A 23,207-nucleotide genomic window follows, 5' to 3' on the forward strand; every position below is an offset into this window, starting at 1 on the left:
AAAAATTTGGAGTAGGTATTAAAATCCAGGGAGAAGAAATAAAAACTTTGAGGTTCGCCGATGACATTGTAATTCTGTGAGAGACAGCAAAGGACTTGGAAGAGCAGTTGAATGGAATGGACAGTGTCTTGAAAGGAGGATATAAGACGAACATCAACAAAAGCAAAACGAGGATAATGGAATGTAGTCCAATTAAGTCGGGTGATGCTGAGGGAATTGGATTAGGAAATGAGACACTTAAAGTAGTGAAGGAGTTTTGCTATTTGGGGAGCAAAATAATTGATGATGGTCGAAGTAGAGAGGATATAAAATGTAGTTTGGCAATGGCAAGGAAAGCGTTTCTGAAGAAGAGAAATTTGTTAACATTGTTAACATCGAGTATAGATTTAAGTGTTAGGAAGTCGTTTATGAAAGTATTTGTATGGAGTGTAGCCATGTATGGAAGTGAAACATGGACGATAAGTAGTTTAGACAAGAAGAGAATAGAAGCTTTCTAAATGTGGTGCTACAGAAGAATGTTGAAGATTAGGTGGGTAGATAACGTAACTAATGAGGAGGTATTGAATAGGATTGGGGAGTAGAGAAGTTTGTGGCACAACTTGACCAGAAGAAGGGATCGGTTGGTAGGACATGTTCTGAGGCATCAAGCGATCACAAATTTAGCATTGGAGGGCAGCGTGGAGGGTAAAAATCGTAGAGGGAGACCAAGAGATGAATACACTAAGCAGATTCAGAAGGATGTAGGTTGCAGTAGGTACTGGGAGATGAAGGAGCTTGCACAGGATAGGTTAGCATGGAGAGCTGCATCAAACCAGTCTCAGGACTGAAGACCACAACAACAACAACAGTCTGGTTTAGTGTAGCTTGTTGGAACTTCAGTCCTTATTGGTCTCCAGTCGGTTTCTTTCTTGGTGTTTGTTATTGGCGCCGGCAGACTTGAAAAGAGTCGATTATTTAATTGTTTGGTGTTAAACTGCATCCGCCCATTAATTTATTCTTGTTATCGTGGGTCACGAACATTATTGTCCGTATACTTAAATTGGCCATTTATTTGAGTATCGGGCTCTGTGGGGAGAACAGATCTGAGTGGCACAGCTGGTGTGAACTTGCTCGTTACGTGCGTCTACTTTTAAGATTTTTGTTATGTGAGTATTGTAACGTATCCTAGTAGACGCTGTACCCTTTGCTTGATTCTGTTCGATTATGGTTCCGTCATCGGCACCGTTTCTTGTAAGTTTCAGCCTAGCTATATTACCCTTGAACCAGGTTTTACAGGACTTACTGTTGTTAGTTTGTTATTCAAGAGTTAATAACTATTAACGTTAGATAAAGGCATTATTGCTTAGTTTATTTTTGGGTTGAAGTTATTTGGTGGTATTGTGAAAGTTTATTGCCAAAATGTTTCTGGACGTGGACAAACGCAATCTGTAATCCTTTGAAATTCTGTAAAGCTGCCCGCTTCTGTGAACTGGTTATTGTGCGTTTGTTAAATGTGTTCTATTTATATGTTTTAACCAGTAACTGCGCTATTTGGCCAACATCCCGTAGAACGGAGCGTCCAGTATTGTGAAATGGTGCCGGGTTTGAGTCCTGCCTACACATGATTGAAAAAGGACGTTATTAGGACACCTGCTGGATTTTATGGTTGCATTGTAAACTTTTGGGCAATCATTTCTATGCTGTTACTTAATGAGTGAAGTGGTGGTTTATTTTAATGAATTTGTTATTGTTCCAATGATGATCAGTTGACCGTCTAGCCCTATCACTCCCCAAGCTCCAAGCGCTGGCCATTGCAGTTACTTACTTGACATTAGTATGTGTTAACGCGTTATACTTTTGAAGGTTCACCTTCTTGGCAGTCTAGTGAAAAATGGACGAGCAAGGGTGAAGACAATCAGTTCATTGTTTTCGTAACTGGCTCAGTGCACTATGTGTTCTAATAACTTCCTGTATTATCTACATCTACATCCAGACTCTGCAAGCCACCTGACGTGTGTGGCGAAGTGTACCTTGAGTACCTCTATAGGTTCTCCCTTCTATTCCAGTCTCGTACTGTTCGTGGAAAGAAAGATTCGCGGCATGCCTCTGTGTGGGCTCTAATCTTTCTGATTTTATCTTCATGGTCTCTTCGCGAGATATACGTAGGAGAGAGCAATATACTGCTTGACTCCTCGGTGAACGTAAGTTCTCGAAAATTCAACAAAAACCCGTACCGAGCTACTGAGCGTCTCTCCTGCAGAGTCTTCCACTGGAGTTTATCTATCATCTCCGAAACGCTTTCGCGATTACTAAACGATTCTGTAACGAAGCGCGCTGCTCTCCGTTGGATCTTCTCTATCTTTTCTGTCAACCCTATCTGGTACGGATCCCACACCGGTGAGCAGTATTCAAGCAGTGGGCCAACAAGTATACTGTAACCTACTTCCTTTGTTTTCGGACTGCATTTCCTTAGGATTCTTCCAATGAATCTTAGTCTGGCATCTGCTTTACCAGCGATTAATTTTATATGGTCATCCCATTTTAGATCACACCTAATGCCTACTCACAGATAATTTATGGAATTACTGCTTCCAGTTTTATGGTTATTATTGTTATTATAATGGTGCTGCGTGGATCTCAAATCTATTTTATTCAATTATTCTTTAATTATAAAACTGGTATGCATAGTACAGCTTATTTTAGATAATAATGTGGTGGATGAATTTGTAATGATAACGCTTTTAATACCTATTACCTCACCGGGAGAGACTTAAGATGACGTTAATGATGAATCGCCTGTGCCATTCAAATTCAAATGGCTCTGAGCACTATGGGACTCAACATCTTAGGTCATAAGTCCCCTAGAACTTAGAACTACTTAAACCTAACTAACCTAAGGACATCACACACACCCATGCCCGAGGCAGGATTCGAACCTGCGTCCGTAGCAGTCCCGCAGCTCCGGACTGCAGCGCCAGAACCGCTAGACCACCGCGGCCTGCCCTGTGCCATTGGGGTGCATCATCCTCTGTGATCCGTTCCGTTCATTTAGTAGAAAGTGTCTTCCAAAAGAGTGCTCAACATGGTACCTTCGAGACTACGCTGAGCGAGGAGGATAACCGGCTTATCGTTCCGAACCAGAAGCATCTTTCAGAATGTTCTAATTTCTGACGAGTGGAAAAGGATTCGTCTTGTTGATTGAATATTACAGAGGTTCTATGAAAGCGTTGTTTTAATGTCTGCGTAATTCAAAAACTGTGAAGATAATCAAAAATTGTTACCCACCTGGAACCTGGACAGAGTGACAGTGATCCCTAAAACGGATTTTAGAACAGGAAAGAGATGTACTTCGCAAATCTTTATTCTGACACAGTACTTTGAAGGCCGTTTCCAAAGTGTAAAACTACGGATGTCATAGTCACCAGCTTGACTGCTGCATACCATTCAGTCAGTCACCGTGTACTGCTGCTCAGTGTGTACTCGATGACGAAACAATTCAAGCTGATTAAATTTCTTCGATGTCGCCTTGGGAACATAATATTTTTCATAGAATTTCAAGATCAGCGTCTGATGGAGAAACCATAAGAATGGCCTAACCTGAGGCAGTCCACTTGCACTGCCTGATCAAAAGTATTGGAACACCCCTTTGTGGACATTAAAATGGGATCTACCCAACGTTCGCCTTTATTGTTGTGTCTAGACAAGACAGCCTAGACACAATGAGAGGAAGCCGAAAGCCACGCGCTTAAACTCACGGAGGCTGGCGTGAGGTCTGAAACATGATACGTAATGAATGCTATAAAGAAAAGTACGTAGCTTCTGGAATACTTAACTTTAATCCACAATTGGCGAACATTGGTCTTGTTGATACAGGATTATCATCTCAATATAACTTGGTGATGGCGCCTTGCTAGGTCGTAGCAATTGACTTAGCTGAAGGCTATGCTAACTATCGTCTCGGCAAATGAGAGCGTATTTGTCAGTGTTGCGTCGCTAGCAAAGTCGGCTGTACAACTGGGCGAGTGCTAGTACGTCTCTCTAGACCTGCCGTGTGGTGGCGCTCGGTCTGCGATCACTGACAGAGGCGACAAGCAGGTCCGACGTATACTACCGGACCGCGGCCGATTTAAAAACTATCACCTAGCAAGTGTGGTGTCTGGCGGTGACACCACATTTATGATGGCGTGAACTTTGCTGGGAACGCTTTCAACGACGTGTCTGAATGTCTGTGGAGGGGTGGCAGCCCATCCTTGCTCAATAGCGTTCTTCGCCAGGAGTTCACCAAACCCAAACCCTTCTATCGGAGTGCCACAGGGTATGGCGTGATTCACCGCCCACCGCATTGTTCAACGATTCCTGTTCGTCAGGTCATAAGGATTGCCAGGTCTTTTTGTTTAGCTGTGGCTGTTCCTTCGCTCTTCCACTTCACAATCACATCATCAGAATTTGACTGATGGATTACATACTGAGATGACATCAGATGAATAGTCCACTTTAGAAGGCACTGTTACTACTTCTCTGCTAACAACACAACACTCCCGCCTCCCGCGCGGGGTAGCCGCGTGGTCCGAGGCGCCTTGTCACGGTTCGCGCGGCTCCTCCCGTCGGAGGTTCGAGTCCTCCCTCGTGTGTGTGTGTGTGTGTTTTGTCCTTAGCGTAAGTTAGTTCAAGTTATATTAAGTAGTGCGCAAGCCTATGGACTGATGACCTCAGCAGTTTGTTCCTGTAAGACCTTACCACAAAAAATATGAACTCCGCGCCTCCTTTTGTATAGGTGTGCCGCCTCTAATGACTTCTAGTGCTGTGTTCCGCATGACGTAATTTTGCATTACACAGGGGTGCTCGGATAATTTCAGTCAGATAGCGTTCACAAACAACCAGACCTTCACGGAATTTTATCTGAACTGAGGACTGCACAGAATGTTTTTGAACACTAGAATAATTTCTATCTGCTGCTCAGGAGGAACCAAGCACATTTAAATTGAACCCTGATAAGACCGCCGGCCGCGGTGGTCTCGCGGTTCTAGGCGCTCAATCCGGAACCGCGCGACTGCTACGGTCGCAGGTTCGAATCCTGCCTCGGGCATGGATATGTGTGATGTCCTTAGGTTAGTTAGGTTTACGTAGTTCTAAGTTCTAGGGGACTGATGACCACAGATGTTAAGTCCCATAGTGCTCAGAGTCATTTTGAACCTGATAAGACCATTGTGTCTGTGCCTTCCGCGTAAAGAATAAGTGTGCGTCTAAAAACCTTCATATTGTCGGGGGAAAACATGGTTTTGGATCACTGTCCCACGAATAAGTAATGAAGTATAACTCTGGACCGGATTGTTACACACCAGAAGGAATGTACGAACGCGAAGTGTAATGTTTGTGATAGTGTCAATATTCTTCGTAAACTTTCAGGTAACAACCAGGAAATAAAATCGTGGAAATTGTGGTACAAAACCAAAGTGGTTCAGTATAACGCTGCGGAATATACCTGTGCTTTCCGCTTCAAATCGTGCTATGCCGAACAGACCGGGGTACTGACTGTGTCTGCTTATTACAGTATGCTTCAGACCAACCAAGTCACTTCAAAGCACGTCTGACAAGTATGGAGGGGAGACGCAAGATGCCTACTGAGATTTTTTACCGGTTGTGTGGGTAGCACACTGCCCAGCAGCGGTTGACATTCTGGACAACTTTCCTGAATTCTGTACGAAATGTGCTCATCCGAAAGATAATATTCAGCTCTGTGCACACAGGGGAGTTTCCACCTCATTCACTCACTGCAGATATCCAGATGCTTCGAAACCTTCAATAAAGAGGCCACAAGGAATATTAGTCCTCACGGAAATCGTTCAGCAGCTTGCGCTCTGTAATAAGATGACGCAATTAAAACATAAAAAGTGGGGAATCTTCCGGAAATTTACTCGTTCCAAAGATGGGGTCGGACAGAAGCAGATGTCGGATCAGCCGACGAGTTGTCCAGAATGTCCAGTTAAGCGTATACTGGAGGTCTTGGTAGGTCGCCTATAAACCACCGTCGATACGACGTCACGAAGAAACTAACGAGGAATGCCAAGGATATCCCAAAACTCGTTAGTAATTGTATAGCACAAAGCTGGTGAACAGGTTTCATGAAACAGGGTTCGTATGTAAAAGATCTTTTAGAGGACTACTAAGAGGTGTTTGGGATGAAAAACCGCAACCCTCTGTTTCGTAGGTTCGTCGTCAGTTCTGAAGCTCACCACAACGATTTTCAGACGAGGATGATCAGTCTAATGGCTCTGAGCACTATGGGACTTAACATCTATGGTCATCAGTCCCCTAGAACTTAGAACTAGTTAAACCTAACTAACCTAAGGACATCACACAACACCCAGCCATCAATGATCAGTCTAATAATAGTATGCACCAGATCAAAGTGTTAATAACCAGCACCCACACTAACTCCTATTGCGTGTTTTTAAGTGAAGATTATACAGATAATCAACTAGATTGACCAAACAAGCATTTTTTCATGGAAGTAATTTATTCAGTGATTAACCATCATATTTTCTGGGATGCCAACTGTCAGAACACACGGCAGAGAGTCCTCATCGACTTATTCGCTCATGTGAAATCCACATGTCATGTCTATTTCTTCTCTCCCACGACGGGAAAATGCAGGATGCTCCTTGCCTTAACGTACTGCAAGAGAAATAATTTTCATACTTCCTGAATGGGAAGGCACTTCCCTACATGGTTTCTGTACGGACGTGTCCTTCCGGATAAAGCGGTAATGTAAGACAACAGATAAACAAAAGGTTTCCCGAACATTTTATTGAACAGCGCGTCTCAGTAGAGTGGCCTATGAAGATCTCTCAACAATCTCCACTTTACGGAGAGCTGTGAAAGCCGAGGACTAAACTGTGACTTTAAAAATTTGTCACGTTTTGCCAGTAAACTTATGTCACTACAATGTTTTTGATGGTGCAAGGAATGTCCAGTCAACGGCGAGAATCGCTCGTGTCCTTTTTCAAGGGAACTATCCTGGTTTTTGGCTTTAGAGAGTTAAGGAATCCAAGGAAATACTAGAATTTGTTGACCAACCGCGGATCGGAAAAGCCATCCTCCAGAATACGAATCCACTGTGGTCACTGCACCCCTTCTTTCGGTTTAAACGCTTTTGTAAGGCTGTAAAACATGTCATGAACTGTGTTTGTAAATGTCAACGAACAATTTGTTCCTCCGTTTTGTCTCTCTCGTCATCTACGGTTACGGGATAACCTGCGTTACTATCTTACTATTTCCTTGTGTTAGACTTGGCTAATACCCTAGAAAGCGTACTTAAAAGGCGACTTCATCTTATAGCCCTGGTGGGTAATGTGTCGCTGTACACGTTGTCAATAAGTATTTCTTCTTATGCACAAAAATGGATTTTCACACACATGGACTGTAGGTATTTTTAGGAATATTAGATATTTATTGGTGATGACAACCAGACACATTATTATAAAATAAATAAATACTCAAATGTTATTAAATGATTAGCAGTGTATGCATTATGCATATATAAAGGTGGCTTGTACTTTTTGATTTAGTGCTTAAATGTTGCATGAGAAACACACAAAATGTAATGATACACAAATGGTAATTGATACATAAATATTACATAGATAAATTACTTCACTGTAAAAGGTATGAGGAAAATGTTAGTCTGACGAAATATTGAAGATGATGCACTTTGCCACTTGTCATAACCAACACACAGTTTTGTTACACTGAGTATTGTTTTCATCAGAGGTACTAAGATCTGTTAACCAGTGAGGATGGTATGAATTGTATTATGAAGCAAAATTGCCTTAAAGTGTCGATATATAAAAATTCATGGTACACGAGATGCAAATAATGAAAAAAACCTCATATCTGCAATGAGGAGTATTGGAAGGAATGGACAAAATCTGTGTCTATAGGTGGGGTAAAGTACGTAATTTTTGGCTTCACACAAATCTCTCTACCCATTTAGAATAACTACTACGTTTGGGATATCTCGGATTGGTTTATTTCTAAACCCAATCACTGCTGTTGAAAAAGCTTATAGACAAACTGGAAGATATATAAACCTCTTTGGTGCTGATTACGGTTGTATGAAACGTACTGCAGCTTGACACCAACCCTCCAAGAAAAAAGTTTGACTACTTATTGATTAGTTACAGAAACAATATAAGGATATTCTCCAATAGTAGTGTTTATGATCTACCGTGCATCCACGGAAGTTTGTTAGACAGTGGGGATTTCTTTGAACATTCCCTTTTAACTTTCGGTGTGTAGTACACCAGTGACATATGTTGTGGAAACAACTTATAGTACTGTTTCCGTACGTAAACTACATGTTATATTTTTTCGAAGGACTTTGAATGTTATATTGTTACATTTTGTAACAGGTAGAGAGACACTGGATTGGATCACTGGTAGCTTATACACGTATCAATTATTATCCGATGGAACATTGGACAACACTTTCTTTCATATCAGTAACAAAAATATCCACAGAATGACAGGACAGATACTGAACGGCATTCTAAGAGAAGTATGGGCGCCATATTTAGCAGCTTTTGCAAATGTCGCGTAATTTCTATTTTGTGAGGGTTGGTTATCGGTATGTAGGTCCATGAAGTTTGTGTTGTCAGAACTTAAATGAACGGTTGATTTATGTTTTGATGTCGAACTCCAGTTGTCGCAGCCAGAAAGATATTATTTACCCAACGCCTTATGATGAAACCACTCGACAAAATGTAAAGTCGTGTAGTAGTAATGCGGCAGAGAGATCGTGATGGACAGTCTTAGTCATCTGCTCGAGAAAGGTTTGCCTCTTCGAGTGAATGGCACTTGTTCTTCGTTAAAGTCTGGAGTGGTATGTCTTATAAATAGCCGTTTGAGTACTGATGAATGGTACAAGTGCATCTTCTAGCATTGTCAATGGCGATGATGAAGAGAAGAACGAGGAGGAGGAATGTAGAAGCGGAATATAGATACTGATCACACAAGGTGCGACATAGGCCTGAATAAAGCCAGTGATAGAGAAAGTACAGAATTCTTTTCATTCCACTCGACGTTCACAAAAATTTGTCATCTGACTATGGACTTCGGTCCATATTGACCGCCTTCAGATCTGATTAAAACAGAGAAGCTTTGTAATATCCTAAAACGATGTGAACAACAGCTCCGTTCACATTGTGGTTCTTCCGGCAGTGTAGTGTGGTTTACACTACACTATTGTATTTTCAATGATGCCAAGCTAATTTTGCTTGTATCATTTGACCGTGCCACTTCGGCTTAATCGTATCAGAATAATATGGTGATATGGTAATCTGCTAGTCTCATCAGGTCTGAAGATGGTCATTCTGGACCAAAACCGATAATCTGACGACTATTTTTTGTGATCGTCGACTGGAATTAAAAAAAATAAATATATAGCCTACTGCTCTCGAATTGGACTATGGTGGTAGCGTAGCTTAACATCCTGATTCTGTGACGTTACACCATCAGTAGCGTGATGTGCTCTCTGTTCATGAGACAGCGAGGAGACGTTTAGAATGTACCCTGGACGGTGATGCATATTATGGCGATGAGAAACTGTACATCACATACTCTTCACCTTCTGCTATCCAGATACTTGATATAAAAGCTTCTTCTGTCCATCGTGCCGCTGAACTGAATGCTGTGGCACAAACGTCTTGTAAGAAAAGAGGGTAAAATAACATTAGAAAAGCTAGACTTTTCGTATCAAAACAATCAGCATACAGCCCTGAAAACACCACTAATAGTTTGTCGGTAGACATTCCTTCCAAGTTGGTAATGAGTAAACAGTATACACCATCAGTAGCGTGATGTGCTCTCACTTCATGAGACACCGAGAAGATGTTTAGGAGTTACCATGGGCAGTGATGCATATTGTGGCGATGAGATACTGCACATCACCGACTCTTCACCGTGTGGCATCTAGATACATGATATGAGAAGTTCTTCTGTCCGTCGTGCCGCTGGACTGAGTACTGTCGTACAAATACCCTCGGAAAGAAAGAGGGTAAAGTAACATTAGAAAAGCTAGACTTCTCGTATCAAAACATTCAGCATACAGCCCTGAAAACACCACCTAAAGCTTGTCGGTAGACATTCCTTCCAAGTTGGGTACTGAGTAAGCAGTGTGCTATAAACCGATGTAGTGATCTGTAGTGAAATTCTAGGGACGCTTTCGTCTTTTACGCTCTGTGTTAGGGAAATCTCTTTCTGAATGTTGCCCTGTTTTTAAAAGAAGGCAGACATTCGAGTTAATAACACCGGTCCATCTCGAACATACACGCTGAAAATGTAGTGGTTTTATGTAAATGAAGGGGTGAAGTGAGAAGGTGGGGCTTCGAACTTTCACGGAAAGTCCTTGCGTCAGCTTCTTTGGAAACTCTGCGGGGCTTGAGGCTGGTTTCTGTGAGTGAAATCACCGGGTAGCGCCTGTGGCTGACACCGTGGGCGCAGCGAGTACGGGTGTCGCGCCGCAGCCAGAGGGAATGGCGGTCAGTGTTTGTACGAGTAGCCAGCTGGCGCGCTGCCCGCTACTGGAAGAGCAGGCCTCCACTACCGTAGTAGCCGCCGCTGGGCCCGCCGTACGACGGCCGCTGCTGCGACTGCTGCTGCTGCTGCTGCTGCTGGGGCCGGGGAGCCTGCTGGCGCTGCACCGCGCAGCTCGTCCCGCGCACCAGGTCGTCGACCGGCGACGCCAGGATCCTGCGGGCAGCCAACCGAGGTGACTCTCACACACCGCACACACACATCTTACAATTACATTTTCCTCGAGCCATTTGAGTCTCATCTTCATCTATCATACTGATAGAATCTGAAGAAATGGATTAAAATTTGTGCCACGGCCGGGACCTGAACCCAGGTCTCCTTACTCACTAAGCAGGAATGTTAATTACACTACTGGCCATTAAAATTGCTACACCAAGAAGAAATGCAGATGATAAACGGGTATTCATTGGACAAATATATTATACTAGAACTGACATGTGCTTACATTTTCACGCAACTTGGGTGCATAGATCCTGAGAAATCAGTACCCAGAACAACCACGTCTCGTCGTAATAACGGCCTCGATACGCCTGGGCATTGAGTCAAACAGAGCTTGGATGGCGTGTACAGGTACAGCTGCCCATGCGGCTTCAACACGATACCAATAGTTCATCAAGAGTAGTGACTGGCGTATTGTGACGAGCCAGTTGCTCGGCTACCATTGACCAGACGTTTTCAACTGGTGAGAGATCTGGAGAATGTGCTGGCCAAGGCAGCAGTCGAAGACTTTCTGTATCCAGAAAGGCCCGTACAGGACCTGCAACATGCGGTCGTGCATTATCCTGCTGAAATGTAGGGTTTCGTAGGGATCGAATGAAGGGTAGAGCCACGGGTCGTAACACCTCTGAAATGTAACGTCCACTATTCAAAGTGCCGTCAATGCGAACAAGAAGTGACCGAGAAGTGTAACCAATGGCATCCCATACCAGCACGCCGGGTGATTCGCCAGTATGGCGATGACGAATACACGCTTCCAATGTGCGGTCACCACGATGTCGCCAAACACGGATGTGACCATCGTGATGCTGTAAATAGAACCTCGATTCATCCGGAAAAATGACGTCTTGCCAATCGTGAACCCAGCTTCGTCGTTGAGCACAACATCGCAGGCGCTCCTGTCTGTGATGCAGCGTCAAGGGTAACCTCAGCCGTGGTCTCCGACCTGATAGTCCATGCTGCTGCAAACGTCGTCGAAATGTTCGTGCAGATGGTTGTTGTCTTGCAAACTTCCCCATCTCTTGACTGAGGGATCGAGACGTGGGTGCACGATCCGTTACAGCCATGCGGATAAGATGCCTGTCATCGCGAATGCTAGTGATACGAGGTCGTTGGGATCCAGCACGGCTTTCCGTATTACCCTCCTGAACCCACCGATTCCATATTCTGCTAACAGTCATTGGATCTCGACCAACGCGAGCAGCAATGTCGTGATACGACAAACCGCAATCGCGATACCTTACAATCCGACTTTTATCATAGCCGGAAACGTGATGGTACGCATTTCTCCTCCTTACACAAGGCATCACAACAACGTTTCACCAGGCAACGCCGGTCAACTGCTGTTTGTGTATGACAAATCGGTAGGAAACTTTCCTATGTCAGCACGTTGTAGATGTCGTCACCGGCGCCAACCTTGTGTGAATGCTCTCATAACCTAATCATTTGCATATCACAGCATCTTCTTCCTATCGGTTAAATTTCGCGTCTGTAGCACGTCATCTTTGTGGTGTAGCAATTTTAATGGCCATTAGTGTATTATTAGCAACACTGTGGCTAATATCGCTGCGGGAACTACACAAGTCCAGCGCCTTCTGCAACACAAACTTCTATTCATATCTTCAGCTCATTTTCTCCTTCTTGGATCGTCACTTGATAACAGCGACGATCTAAGAAAGGGGAAATAAGCTGAAAACACGAATTGAAGTTTGTGCTGGGGAGGGGGCTGGACTTTTGTAATCCATGCAGCAGTGTTAGCGATAGTTCTGTCGTGGTGTAAAGGCTAGCGTTCATGCCTAGTAACCTATGGTGACATCCACATTTGTCACATATGACACTACTTTTACAGTAAAGTGTAAAACACTGACTGACATTTAAACTGCAATAAAGTAAGAACTAGTGGGTAATTATCTTCCGATGAACTGAGCAGTTAACTTCTGGATGGCAGGCGGACATAAATATGAGAATGTAAACACCACACACAAATTCACTGAACTTAAGGTTTGAATTGCAGAAGACATGGAATGAATGAAAAATAAAAAGCACGATATTTTTTTAGCGACAATCTTAAAGAGACGCTAACAGAAAAATATGAAAATCACTGTCACGTATCCAAAATTAATGGGAGGACGTAAACACAAAGATGCAAGAATCCCATACACAATCACTGAACTCAGAAGACAAGAAACAAAAGAAAACGGAATCTTTCTGGAAGTTACGAAAAGCACTGTAATGCAAATAAAACAATATTCCATAGCATTCCTTATAGCTGGTACTGATGTCAGAACATGCCGATACTCTGATATGTCTCAAGTAACGGTGTTTCGGAAAGAATGACCTGATTTCAAAATTCCTTATTTATTGATAAAAGCATACTATAAGCATGGGGTGGATTGCAAAATACCCACAAAATCTTAAAGTTTTATCTATTCTATTACAAATGCTTCATGTGCCCACCACCAGCAACATAAATAACATCTAGAGAATACCTGAATTCGTCATAAACTTTACACTATGTATCTGCTTTTACAGCAGTTATGGTCGTTTTTATTCCGTTCTTCACTTCTTCTACCTCACGAGATAAAAGAGGAGATGAACATACTTTCGTTCACATATTACCACAAGAAAAATTAGCACGGGGTCCCGCCTGGCGATGTTGGAGGCCAAGAATGAAGGCAGTATCTCGGGATCCCAAGCGGGCTATCTAGCGTCGAGGCAAAGTGTCATTGAGAGCCTGACGTACGTTGTTGGAAAATGAAGTCATCGGAGTCCTCCTGAAGTGAAAAAAGCCAGTTCTTCAGCATTCGAAGGAAGGTCATTCCAGTCACTGTGTTTTCCTGTGCGAGGTCGATCTTCGCACAAGCATACTATCTCTTCAGATTGGCTATATCAACGACGAATGATTTTGCGCGCTGGCGGATCAGTGGCAAAACACCGACGAAAAGCGCGCTGGACCGATCTCACTGACTCGCTTTTTGCAAACTGCAGCACACAAAACGTCTGCTGTTGAGCGGACGCCATCGTACTCTTAACTTACTGCAAAGTGAGAAGACGCATTGATTGACATCTAACGGCGATTTTCTGAAACTTTAGGCCACACCCATTCAAACAATACACATTTCCTTACCAGAACGTCCCATGTTTCGTAATTCTTACTGTACAAATTCAGGTAATTCTTTTTGAAACACACTGTACTACGAAATTATCAAACCTTGGTGTCGATATCGATACTGTAGGTGTCGATAATTATTTGTGTCAATCATATCGGAACCTCTCTGCATCTCACTCTCATGATACTTCTGTGTTTCTGAGCTATGTTAGAGAACAGCTTACATTTTGCACCGCTCGCCAAGCGTTATGTTACATTAAACTTCCTCTTCAGTTCCGAAATTGATTCCTTGTACAGCATAAGTTTAACAATTTTAAGAATTAATATACTGGGTGATCAAAAAGTCAGTATAAATTTGAAAACTTAATAAACAACGGAATAATGTAGACAGAGAGGTAAAAATGACACAAATGCTTGGAATGACATGGGGTTTTATTAAAACAAAAAAAAAAAAGTGTTGCTAGACGCGTGAAAGATCTCTTGCGCCCGTCGTTTGGTGATGATCGTGTGCTCAGCCGCCACTTTCGTCATGCTTGGCCTCCCAGGTCCCCAGACCTCAATCCGTGCGATTATTGGCTTTGTGGTTACCTGAAGTCGCAAGTGTATCGTGATCGACCGACATCTGTAGGGATGCTGAAAGACAACATCCGACGCCAATGCCTCACCATAACTCCGGACATGCTTTACAGTGCTGTTTACAACATTATTCCTCGACTACAGGAATTGTTGAGGAAGGATGGTGGGCATATTGAGCATTTGCTGTAAAGAACATCATCTTTGCTTTGTCTTACTTTGTCATGCTAATTATTGCTATTCTGATCAGATGAAGCGCCATCTGTCGGACGTTTTTTGAGCTTTTGTATTTTTTTTTTGTTCTAATAAAACCCCATGTCATTCCAAGCATGTTTGTCAATTTGTGCCTCTCTATCTACATTATTCCGTGATTTATTCAGTTTTCAAATTTATACTGACTTTTTGATCACCCGGTACTTTACGATTGATTCACACCAGCCGAAACTTTTCCGCCCGAATTTTTCGCCTTGCCACGACTGGTGTCGGACAGTGAATTGCGCAGCCGATAGGCTCGCCGTCAGCCACGCAGGACAGAGGGTGACGTCACGACCGGAACGTCAGAGGTGCGCGCGTGCTGCAGAGATGCGCACGCACGCTGCCAGCTTTCGCCGCGGGCTGCCCTGAAGCAACGGCGGAATTCCCTCGCCCGCCGTCGCCCTTGGCGTGGCTCCTGCGAGGACGACGGACTCGTCCTCGGGGTCACCCAGGCCCATCTCTGCCCTCCCCCTCTCCACCCCCCTCTCCACGACTTACCGCCACATAATTGCGCGTTTTGTTGTTTTTGTCGACGAAACTGCTACTCGGACCTGAGATCAGCCACGCTGATTGCGTTTGCGTGCTAATCTCGAATCGTTACGGCATGTTTTTCCAGAAGAGGGCGTGCAGAAGCGTTAACACCCTCTCGGTGGAGAGATCACGAGAGCTGATTTAACCGAGCTTCGCGCAACGGAAGGTTTCATTTGGGTTTTAAAAATCGGCCTTCTGCGCAGTACGACACTGGGTGAATCCCGATCCCACGGAGAATGTTAAAAATATATCGGCTCAACCACTTACTTATAGTGTAAAACACTAAGACTGACGCGTTTCGGAAGTCAAGCTTCCATCATCAGAATAATAAAAAGTAAAAGAACCTGTTAAAACTCGCTAAAATGGAACATGCACCCGGCAAAATAAAATTAAAACATCGTGGCTACTTCCCTTGTTGCAGCCGTGTCTTCCAAGGTGCATCTCAACATAGTCGTCAAAATATAAAAGCTCTAAAGTGGTGTCGCCTATGGTGTTCAACATCTAACCACATGGCTTTCTCCTTTATCGTGGTAAACCACCCGTGCATCTTCGTTGATACCACACACCACGTAGCCAAACACGACACTGAAACGCGAGTGAGCTCACGTGCAACTAAACAAGGAATTCACAGAGATATCTATACAAACAGATAACGTATACATGTTCCAAGGACCTCATGAAACGATGTTATCCTCAAATTGCTAAAAATGTAGTTACTAAAAGAAACCAGTGAAATGTTTGAAAAAGTTATTTGTATCACCAGTTAGCTGTTCATTCAGTGTGTTCTGATTATCCATGCTATGTATCGTAATTTCCAGCTGTTCTAGTAGATCCAGCTTTTTGCCTTTGTCCTGTCTATGTAAAATAACGAGATACTGATCTATTCCCAACATGGGGTGTCCCGTTTCCCAAGTATGCGTGGCTACAGCTGACTTTTCGAAATTATTAAGCCGGAAAGCATCGCTATGTTCTTTGTAACGTACTTTAAAGGACCTACCAGTTTGGCCTACATAGCTTGCCTTGCACGTGTTACACTGAATTTTATAGACTCCAGCTCTCTCATATTTATCGTTTTCCTGCTGTAAATCATTTCTTAGTTTAAACCGCAGCGTATTATTGGTCTGAAAAGCGGTATCAACTTTAAAAAATGTTTGAAAATGTTAGCCACTTTTTGCGAAATAACACCGAAGTATGGAATTGTGACTCTCGTAATGTTATTTGCGGTATTCTTCCTCGCATTCGCGCGCTGTTTCTGTCGTATTAATTTATTGACAACGTTTTGGTGATATCCGTTAGCTCTGGCTAGTTGTTTCACGATGTTCAGCTCAGTCATTCTGTCTTCTTCATTCGTAGGGACTCTAAAGGCTCTACCTATTAAAGATCTAAAAGCAGAAAGTTTCTGGCTATTAGGATGGCAGGAATTATTTTGTATCAACACATCGGTTGTGGTTGGATTCCTAAATATTTTAAAAACATGCCTACCATTTTTTTTCCTAATACTTAGTTCGAGAAATTGCAGTTCACCATTTTTCTCTTCTTCCACTGTGAATTCATTTTACCGTGTAACTCGTTAAATTTATTTACTATTTCTGCAACTTTTTTATTATTATGATGATGGAAGCTTGACTTCCGAAACGCGTCAATCTTAGTGTTTTACGCAGTAAACAAGTGGTTGAGCCGATATATTTTTTAACATTGACATTCACAACCATGATCTCTCATCCAGTATGGATAAAATCAAAGCCCACGGAGAATATTTCGGACGTTATTCAGGGGTGGGAACGAAGTCTTTCGCGACGGCACTTATCTGTAAAACATTCTCGGTTTTCTTGCCGGGCCGATTCGGGATAAAATCTCAAGCTTTCGACGATTACGTCAATAGTCATCGTTAAGAGCAACTGACTGTCTTCACTGCTGCTGTGGTAGCCTTTTTTATAGCCCATGAACGGCTTCTGATTGGTCGGCTTGAGAACTGGAGAAATCGGCAATTGCAGAGCACAGCCTCACGAACAAACATAAAATATTGTTCGATGAAACAAAAATTCTGTCCCATGCCTCCACGCGCTGGAATTCTGTTATTAAGGAGGCTGTTGAAATAAGAATGAGCGAAAAGAACTTTAACCGCGATAGCGGATACCATCTGAGCTGTGCATGGAAACGAGCGCTTGATGCAGAGAAGCAGCAGAGACGTTCCTTCCAAGGTTTACGTTCCAACGGAAGCGGTCACAAGCCTTCTACGGGCTATAAAAAAGGCTACATCAGCAGTGAAGACAGTCAGTTGCTCCTGACGATGACGATGAAGGTAATCGTCGAAAGCTTGAGATTTTATCCCGAACTGACGCGACAAGAAAACCGAGAATGTTTTACATATGTTATGCAGGGGTATTTTACGAGTATTTTGCTGTAAGGCACCCGTTGACTCATGTGGCTCGTTACAGAGAAGTGACGTACTTATCATACATTCGGTTTGTTACTATATTTAGCCTTGTTTCTTATGAAAATACCTGCACGACGTTGTAGACCCTGTAATATGCAATCACAAAACATACAATACGCAACACAGAGTAATGCAACAACCTTATGACAGATGCAAAAGTATTTCTATGTTGTTGCCGTCGCTGTAGGTATAGCTTCGTTGTACTGCTATTCTCTTGCATTCAGTGAATCTATCCATATACGAGGTGCATAAGGGCCAGCTCATCAATAATAAACTTAACCGTATTGATGTGTATGACTATTGACCCACGACGAAAACTGCCCGAAAAACAAACCTGAGGCAGAAATGAGCAGTATTGAACTGCTATTCTCTTGCATTCAGTGAATCTATCCATATACGAGGTGCATAACGGCCAGCTCATCAATAATAAACTTAACCGTATTGATGTGTATGACTATTGACCCACGACGAAAACTGCCCGAAAAACAAACCTGAGGCAGAAATGAGCAATATTGAACGCAAGCTTGATGGCAAAGAGTATAGTAGGCATTATTGTCGACAATAACTGCCCTAAGAGACTATAACAAGTTTGTTTCCAAAGACGATACGCAGAACATACAGTAGACATTTGCACTGCTGTGCAGATATTTTTAGTGTAGTATAGATAAATAGATAAATGGGGCAAGATATTAAACGAAACATACCGGAACATTCGGGAAATAACCCTCGAAACTTTATTCACGGAGATCTGGTTCTCCCTGAACATAATATCCGTATTTCGTTAGGTCGTACAGACAATGTTCATTGCCTCCATCCCTAACGGGAATTTATACATTTATTTCTGAAATTGTATTACAAATTTTACATGAATCAAACATTGTAATTTTAAGCCATAAACTAATACAAGTCATTTACTCGTATAATGATCATCATTTATACCTTAAGTTTACAGGGTGGAATTCATTTAACAGCACAGCACGAAAGCATTTAATCTACAAAGCAGTCGGACTTTTTTTTAACAAGTAAGTATTTTTAGCGAAATCTTTGCAAAAACATCGGCGCAGCCTAGGCTATAAGTTGGATTTGCCACATTTTCTCCTCATGCGTTGTGTACAGTTCTTTTGTGACCAGTTTTGTGTATCTTTTTTCCCTTCATTGTGAGGTAGATATCCGTGAATTTGCATTGTGAAAGGACCGAAACAAATTGCGCAACGGAGTGAAACAGCACTGTTTTGCTGCTGCTACTGATTCTCAGCTGTTGAGTCACGTGGTTTATACTCGATCTGTGGCCATTTTTAAGTAATGGAATTGAGTGTGAAAAGCAGGATATCTCGTGCAACATTGTTAACTCTGTCTCATAATTATAATGATGATATACGCATCGACGTTGACACTCCATGTTTTCTATCGTCGTCGACTCGATCTGTTATTCTTTCTTGGGATAAAATCTGCCTATTCGACCAAACAATGTCCACTTGGTTTTTATTGCAGTCATATTTTACCTCATCATTCCACTTTGCTCCCTATCCACTTATTTGTTCTCCTGTCTCCTCTAGCGGTTCCCAAGATGCACCACTCCATTTTGCGTTGAACAACCCTGACTCTTTAAATAGTTTCCGCGGAAATGGATAGGTTAAAGTTAGATATAGTGGGAACTAGTGAAGTTCGGTGGCAGGAGGAACAAGACTTTTGGTCAGGTGAATACAGGGTTATAAATACAAAATCAAATAGGGGTAATGCACGAGTATGTTTAATAATGAATAAAAAAACAGGAGTGCAGGTAAGCTACTACAAAGCATAGTGAACGCATTATTGTGGCCAAGATAGACACGAAGCCCACGCCTACTACAGTAGTACAAGTTTATATGCCAACTAGCTCTGCAGATGATGAAGGAATTGATGAAATGTATGATGAGATAAAAGAAATTATTCAGGTAGTGAAGGGAGAAGAAAATTTAATAGTTAAGGGTGACTGGAATTCGACAGTAGGAAAAGGAAGAGAAGGAAACGTAGTAGGTGAATATGGATTGGGGGTAAGAAATGAAAGAGCAAGCCGCCTGGTAGAATTTTGCGCAGAGCATAACTTAATCATAGCTAACACTTGCTTCAAGAATCATGAAAGAAGGTTGTATATATGGAAGAACCCTGGAGATACTAAAAGGTTTCAGATAGATTATGTAATGGTAAGACCGAGATTTAGGAATCAGATTTTAAATTGTAAGAACTTTCCAGGGGCAGATGTGGACTCTGACCAAAATCTATTGGTTATGAACTATAGATTAAAACTGAAGAAACTGCAAAAAGGTGGGGATTTAAGGAGATGGGACCTGGATAAACTGAAAGAACCAGAGGTTGTACAGAGTTCCAGGGAGAGCATAAGGGAACAATTGACAGGAATGGGGGAAAGAAATACAGTAGAAGAAGAATGGGTAGCTTTGAGGGATGAAATAGTGAAGGCAGCAGAGGATCAAGTAGATGAAAAGATGAGGGCTAGTAGAAATCCTTGGGTAAAAGAAGAGATGCTGAATTTAATTGATGAAAGGAGAAAGTACATAACTGCAATAAGTGAAGCAGGCAAAAAGGAATACAAACGTCTCAAAAATGAGATCGACAGGAAGTGCAAAATGGCTAAGCAGGGATGGCTAGAGGACAAATGTAAGGATGTAGAGGCTTATCTCAGTAGGGATAAGATAGATACTGCCTACAGGAAAATTAAAGAGACCTTTGGAGAAAAGAGAGCCACTTGTATGAATATCAAGAGCTCAGATGGAAACCCAGTTCTAAGCAAAGAAGGGAAAGCAGAAAGGTGGAGGGAGTATATAGAGGGTCTATACAGGGGCGATGTTCTTGAGGTCAATATTATGGAAATGGAAGAGAAGGTAGATGAAGATGAAATGGGAGATATGATACTGCGTGAAGAGTTTGACAGAGCACTGAAAGACCTAAGTCGAAACAAGGCCCTGGGAGTAGACAACATTCCATTAGAACTACTGACAGCCTTGGGAGAGCCAGTCCTGACAAAACTCTAACATCTAGTGAACAAGATGTATGAGACAGGGAAAATTCCCTCAGACTTCAAGAAGAATATAATAATTCCAATCCCAAAGAAAGCAGGTGTTGGCAGATGTGAAAAATTACCGAACTATCAGTTTAATAAGTCACAGCTGCGACATACTAACGCGAATTCTTTACAGACTAATGGAAAAACTCGGGGAAGATCAGTTTGGATTCCGTAGAAATACTGTACACGCGAGGCAATACTGACCTTACGACTTATCTTAGAAGAAAGATTAAGGAAAGGCAAACCTATGTTCCTAGCATTTGTAGACTTAGAGAAAGCTTTTGACAATGTCGACTGGAATACTCTCTTTCAAATTCTAAAGGTGGCAGGGGTAAAATACAGGGAGCGAAAGGCTATTTACAATTTCTACAGAAAGCACATGGCAGTTATAAGAGTCGAGGGACATGAAAGGGAAGCAGTGGTTGGGAAGGGAGTGAGACAGGATTTTAGCCTCTCCCCCACGCTATTCAATCTGTATATTGAGCAAGCAGTAAAAGAAACAACAGAAAAGTTTGGAGTAGGCATTAAAATCCTGGGAGAAGAAATAAAAACTTTGAGGTTCGCCGATGACATTGTAATTCTGTCAGAGACAGCAAAGGACTTGGAAGAGCAGTTGAACGGAATGGACAGTGTCTTGAAAGCAGGATATAAGATGAACATCAACAAAAGTAAAACGAGGATAATGGAATGTAGTCGAATTAAGTCGGGTGATGCTGAGGGAATTAGATTAGGAAATGAGACACTTAAATTGGTAGATGAGTTTTGCTGTTTGGGGAGCAGAATAACTGATGATGGTCGAAGTAGAGAGGATATAAAATTTAGACTTTCAATGGCACGAATAGCGTTTCTGAAAAAGAGAAATTTGTTAACATCGAGTATATATTTAAGTGTCAGGAAGTCGTTTCTGAAAGTATTTGTATGGAGTGTAGCCATGTATGGAAGTGAAACATGGACGATAGATAGTTTGAACAAGAAGAGAATAGAAGCTTTCGAAATGTGGTGCTACGGAAGAATGCTGAAGATTAGATGGGTAGATCACATAACTAATGAGGAGGTATTGAAGAGAATTGGGGAGAAGAGGAGTTTGTGGCACAACTTGACTAAAAGAAGGGATCGGTTGGTAGGACATGTTCCGAGGCATCAAGGGATCACCAATTTGGTACTGGAGGGCAGCGTGGAGGATAAAAATCGTAGAGGGAGACCAAGAGATGAACACACTAAGCAGATTGAGAAGGATGTAGGCTGCAGCAGGTACTGGGAGATGAAGAGGCTTGCACAGGATAGAGTAGCATGGAGAGCTGCATCAAACCAGTCTCAGGACTGAAGACCACAACAAGAACTGAAATTCTGTGGATTACTGGAGAAAGCCAGAAAGGTTAATTCACATTCACAGTAAACTTTCCTTTTGAGACACGCTCAGATCGAACAACGTTGAGGCAGGAAATCTCCCGTAGCTGTTTTGGCGGATCTGTTTTGGAACCTGGCTTAAGTCGTTTAGAAAACTGGAATATCTAAAACAGTACGACAGGGCGGAGATTAAAACAAAGTCTCTGCATCTATATCTATATTTACATTTACGTACGTACACCTCAAGCCAGCGTATGGTGTGTGGCGGAGGGTACTCTGTACCGCTAGCAGTCATTTCCTTTTCTGTTCCACTCTCAAATAAAGCGAAGGAAAAATGACTATCTATATCCTTGTGGACGAGCCCTAATCTTGCTAATCTCATATTCACGGTCCTTATGCGAAATGTACGTTGACGGCAGCAGAATCGCTCAGCAGTCAGCCTCAAATGCTGCTTCTCTACATTTTCTAAACAGTACTCCTCGAAAAGAACGTCGCCATCTGTCCAGTGATTCCCATTTGAGGTGCCGAAGCATCTCCGTAACACTTGCGCGTTGCTCGAACCTACCGGTAACAAATCTAGCATCTCATGTCTGAAATGCTCCTTGTCTTCCTTTAACCAGACTTGGTCCAGATCCCAGATACTCGAAAAGTACTCAACAAAGGGTCGCAAACACACAGTCTCCTTACGGATGAACCACAACTCTCTAAAATGCTCCGAATAAACCGAAGTCGAACATTCGCCTTTCCCGCTACAGTCCTTACATGTTCATTGTATTTCACACTGCTTTGCAACCTTACGCCTAGATATACAGGGTGGTCCATTGATCGTGACCGTGCCAAATATCTCACGAAATAAGCGTCAAACGAAAAAACTACAAAGAACGGAACTCGTCTAGCTTGAAGGGGGAAACCAGATGGCGCTATGGTTGGCCCGCTAGATGGCGCTGCCGTAGGTCAAACGGATATCAACTGCGTTTTTAAATAGGAAACCTCATTTTTTATTACATATTCGTGTAGTACGTAAAGAAATATGAATGTTTTAGTTGGACCACTTTTTTCGCTTTGTGATAGATGGCGCTGTAATATTCACAAACGTATAAGACGTG

General features: G+C 42.5%; 1 protein-coding gene across 1 annotated transcript in view; it reads right to left on the reverse strand.

Annotated features, from left to right (window-relative positions):
- Positions 1-7,408: 7,408 nt before the first annotated feature.
- LOC124774895 (protein yellow-like) overlaps positions 7,409-23,207 on the reverse strand; it is a 78,607-nt gene continuing 62,808 nt past the window's right edge. The window contains exon 6 of the mRNA XM_047249554.1: positions 7,409-10,728. Within this exon, the coding sequence (XP_047105510.1) occupies positions 10,557-10,728 (172 nt within the window). The 3' untranslated portion in view covers positions 7,409-10,556. The remainder of the gene's footprint in view (positions 10,729-23,207) is intronic.

Source organism: Schistocerca piceifrons, chromosome 2 (genome assembly GCF_021461385.2).
Source record: "Schistocerca piceifrons isolate TAMUIC-IGC-003096 chromosome 2, iqSchPice1.1, whole genome shotgun sequence".
Lineage (NCBI taxonomy): Eukaryota > Metazoa > Arthropoda > Insecta > Orthoptera > Acrididae > Schistocerca > Schistocerca piceifrons.